General features: G+C 54.5%; 1 protein-coding gene across 1 annotated transcript; it reads right to left on the bottom strand.

The window, feature by feature from the left end:
- Positions 1 to 706: 706 nt before the first annotated feature.
- ALKBH4 (alkB homolog 4, lysine demethylase) lies at positions 707 to 2854 on the bottom strand (the record flags this gene model as incomplete). The annotated part of the gene is made up of 3 exons (XM_082008557.1): positions 707 to 1348; positions 1825 to 2022; positions 2753 to 2854. 3 exons carry the CDS (start codon positions 2852 to 2854, stop codon positions 707 to 709), a joined length of 942 nt encoding a protein of 313 aa, XP_081864683.1.
- Between the last annotated feature and the right edge of the window lie 1203 nt (positions 2855 to 4057).

Here is a 4057-nt window from a genome sequence, read left to right as displayed (position 1 = left end):
TGCTCTGAACTCTGTCCAAGCCGCCATTGCTGAAGAGTCGGCATCGGCCCTCTGCAAGTGCAGCTCTTTGGTCCCAGAAGATATAGGTCACACACAGTATTTATGATTAATCCTCACTGTTAGAGCATGAATCTTCAGCAAAGGATAATTACTTTAATTAGTTCTCAGTGTGTTGTACTATCTGTGGAGAGATGCTTGCTTATCCTCCTCCCCTGGAGAGCTGATCTCTAAAGGACCTATCTGAAGCGAGTGAGAAGATAGCTGTGTCCCTACGGCACAGCGCAACGCTAAGTGGTCTGACAGAACCAAGGTTAAAACCTGCTGCAGGGCTTGGGCTGAATCTGTGCCAAGGGCTGTTTGATACTTAACTGAGTTTAATGATTTTAAGTTTCTTTCTTGGTTTAAATTAAGTATTTAAGAACTGTCTGTTTGCTTTTTGTATTTAGTTACAATACAGCGAATGAATACAACTGACTTTTGTCTAAAAGCTCCCATTGCCCAGGAGAGTCTTCGAAGAAACAAGCAGCTCACCCCTTCCTTGCACTCTCTCATTTCTCTTTGTTAAATTTCCATTTGATTGAGCTTATCTCTGTACACACCTGGTTCCTTACGCACAATTCAGAAATAAACTGAGTTGTATAAATTCTGTACTTTATTTTTCAAATTTCCTAACAAAATGCAATTCTGGCTTGATGATTCTTGCTGATCACACTGGTCTTCCTTGAAATGAAAGAGCTATTTCTAGCAGTTCTTTACCCAGTTCCTCGTGCCTTCCTCCGGCGCTGAACTCTGCAGACAGCTCCCTGAACGTGACACAGATTCGGCGATGCTCTATATGCTTGCGGTAAATCGCGTGTTTCCACTTGTACCGTGCGTCACCGTACAGCACCACCAGAGACCGTCGGGGTAAGTGAATGGCAACAGTCACCTCTTTCCTTGGAACAAGCCTTGGGAATGAAATGCAGCTGATTCCCTCTTCACCTGGATTTTTGCATGCTGACGTCTGTGTAAAAGATCCAGGGGGACTTAATTCCCCATTTTCTTTACTGAAAGTGGGAAATAATTGGATACTGTCCTCTGAATCACAAGACATGGATAGCACGGTTTTTGAGAGCAAGTTTAAGCTAACCAGACGCTCTCCCCAAAGCCACCAGTCATCAAAATGTGGGTCGATGGCGGAACCTCTTTCTGGCATGTAGTCCAGGTTACATTGTTCAACAGGTAGGAAACCGCCTAGTACAGAGCAGGCCTTCATTTGTGCCACAATCTTTTTACTAAAACTTGGCAAACCGGTGAAGGTGCCAGCTTTCAGCCTTTGCTTCTTGAAGTTCACTTTGGGTCCGTAGTCCTGTTGGAAAAGAGGAGAGCGGTGGAAAGTCAGTGTTAAGGAAAAAAATCTAGGACAAGTCTTTCTGCAGAGGCTGTGGTCCCTACAGGGCTCACGGTCAAGATGTTTGAGTTCTGTCCTCATCTCTTCCAGTGACCTGGTCACCAGGTTGCAAAAGGACTCGGTGAAGCTACATTAGTCTGTCTGGAATTAGATTTCTCACCTGTAAAGTGAAAACAAACCAAAACACCCACTTCTGTCACTTGGAGATGGTGTGAACTTTAATGCCTGATCACGCACTATCAAACACTGTTTGTTATAGCTATCATATTTTTGCAAGAAGTTGACTTTAATTACAAGTAATTCTTGCAACTGACTTCAAGAGAAGCTTTCAAAGGAAAACATTTAATGAAACCTCTAAATATTTGGGGTTTTAACTGAAAACAGCTTTCCTTTTCCAGAGGGATCTAAGAATAAATGTGCTTTAAAAGTCAAACCTGTTTCTTTCGGCCAGACTGTGATGGTTTCCAGTCGTCTCGATCCATCAGTTCAACTATCTCAGATTCTTCATCTTTGCTAATGAACTCCTCTGTCAGAAACACCCCTGGAAATGGAAATGCCCAGCCAGCAAATTCAGAGTGCTCATTTCCTTCAGCTAGGCCTGTTGCTGGACAGTAAGTGAAATTATCTTCTCCCTGTGGAAATAACAATGGAGAAGGAAAAAAAAAAAGAAGGGGGGGGGAACACTTATTAAGATAAGGTATTTCCATGATTCAGTCTGCAGCCTTGATGCTGCAGCATGAAAACTGTCCAGGATTGTTGTAGACATGAGAAATTTCACAGCTGCTTTTGGGGAACAACTTTTCCCTGCTTTTTTTACAGCTTCAGCGTTACTGTGCTGCTTGTTTGAAGACACTTTTCTTTCCTAGTAATGTTTTAATTCTAATTCTAAAATCCTGCAAAGACAGGGAAGAAGAGATGATCCTCCGTGCCAAATGTATGAGATTAAGGGTCAGTATTCCGCGGGCCGGCTGTAGAGATACGGTTTGTCCCATCAATGAGTGTTGAATGAGGAAAGTTGATAAAAATCGCCAAGCTGTAGCGAACCTGACTTTCCTAACACATGGAACCCAGGTAAGGTCAGGCCTGGCCTTTGAGGCTGCTGCCTGCACCCTGCTACGGAGGCCAAGCCAGGCCAAGCCAACGCTACAGCTGCTCTCGGAGCGACCCCCGGGGGGCTCGGCGCTGTCCCCAGCTGGGCTCTCGCTCGGGGAGCGCCTCGGTGAGCCCTGGCGGGGCCGGGGCCCCCGGCGCTGAGCCATCCCCGGCCCGCCCCGAGGGGAACATGGCAGGCGCCCCCCGCTCCTCCCGCCGGCCCCGCCCCGCCGCCGGCCCGGCCCCGCCCCGCCGCCCCCTCCCCGGTACCTGCGGGGGCGGAGCGGCCTGCGCGGGCCCCTCGCAGAGCAGGCAGGAGCGGATCCCCTTGCAGCCGCAGCCCGGCCCTTCGCCGCCGCCCGCCGCCTCCATCCCCGCCGGCCGCGCTGAGGATACGACCCCCCCCTCCCCTCTTTCTCCCTCCCTCTCCCCTCTCTCCCTCCCTCCCCGTCTCCTCCTCCTCCTCCTCCTCTCCCGCCGCCGCGGCCCGGCCCGCTTCCAGGTGAGGGGAGCGTGGGGCGGCGCGGGGCGGGGGTCCGGGGCGGCGGCGAGGCAGGCGGGCTGGGCGCAGGCCGCGCGGCCGCCCGGTCGGGCGAGCGGGGGTGGGGTGGGTGGACGGGGACTCGTTCTCCCAGCAGCCCCCGCGGCGCCGAGCAGCGGTGCGGGGCACGGTGGCGCCGCGGGGGCTGCTGGGAGTTGTAGTCCCGCCACCCAAAGCAGCACCCCGCGGGGGGCGCCTCAGGCCGCGGCCGGCGCCGGCCATCACCGCGGCCTCCGGGCTCGGTGCAGCCGGTGCCGCGCGAGGGCAGCGCGAGGCGGCGACCGCGGGCCCAGAGCCGCACCTGGCCGCCTCGGCGCGAAGCCAGCGCCGCCCGCCCCTGCCCGCGGGCCGTGCCGCGGCCTGCGCCCGGCAGCCGGTGCCCCGCGGCCCGGGCACGGCCCCTGGGCTGCCGCCGTCTGAGGGGCCGCCGGGGCCGCCTCGCAGGCGGGAAGCCGCCCCTGGATGGGCTGACAGGCCGGCGTTGTGGTTGTCATCCCCAGCATGGCGGTGGTAGTGCCGCGGGCCTCGTGCAGCGGGCAGCGCCAGGCTCGCCTCAGTTTAGCCAAAGCAGTGGTCCGGCTGGTTAAAACTAAACTCCTTTTAATCTCTGCTGCATTAGTCTGGCCTGAATCGACCCCCTGCTGTGGAGCTGCCGGCCCCGAGGGGTGCTGCTGTGGGCAGGAGGAGGGTCGGTGGCTGCTTCTGGTGATGGTTCCCAGTTAGGCTGGGTTATGGGGTTCGTCAGGGCCCAGGGTAACTGAACGCGCCTTCTGCAGCGTCACCCGTGATGTCGTGGTGATGGGGCCATGTTATGTCATGGTCTTCCTCGCAGCTCCTGTGGTGTCATGGGTGACACAGCTGTGTCTGAGGTGGTCAAAAAGAGGGTGACAGTAACATCCACGGTCATTGGTGTCAAATTTTTCTTACAGATACAAGAGCTTAGCGAGGTTTATTAGGTTGAGCAGGTAAGGGCCTGATCCTGTGGTTTGGCTTTCAGTGACAGCTCTGTCGCTTGAAGGATCAAATCCTGGACA

Source organism: Phaethon aethereus (assembly GCF_964289735.1).
Source record: "Phaethon aethereus genome assembly, chromosome: 19".
Taxonomy (NCBI): Eukaryota; Metazoa; Chordata; class Aves; order Phaethontiformes; family Phaethontidae; genus Phaethon; species Phaethon aethereus.
This window is presented reverse-complemented; position numbering and strand designations above follow the sequence as displayed.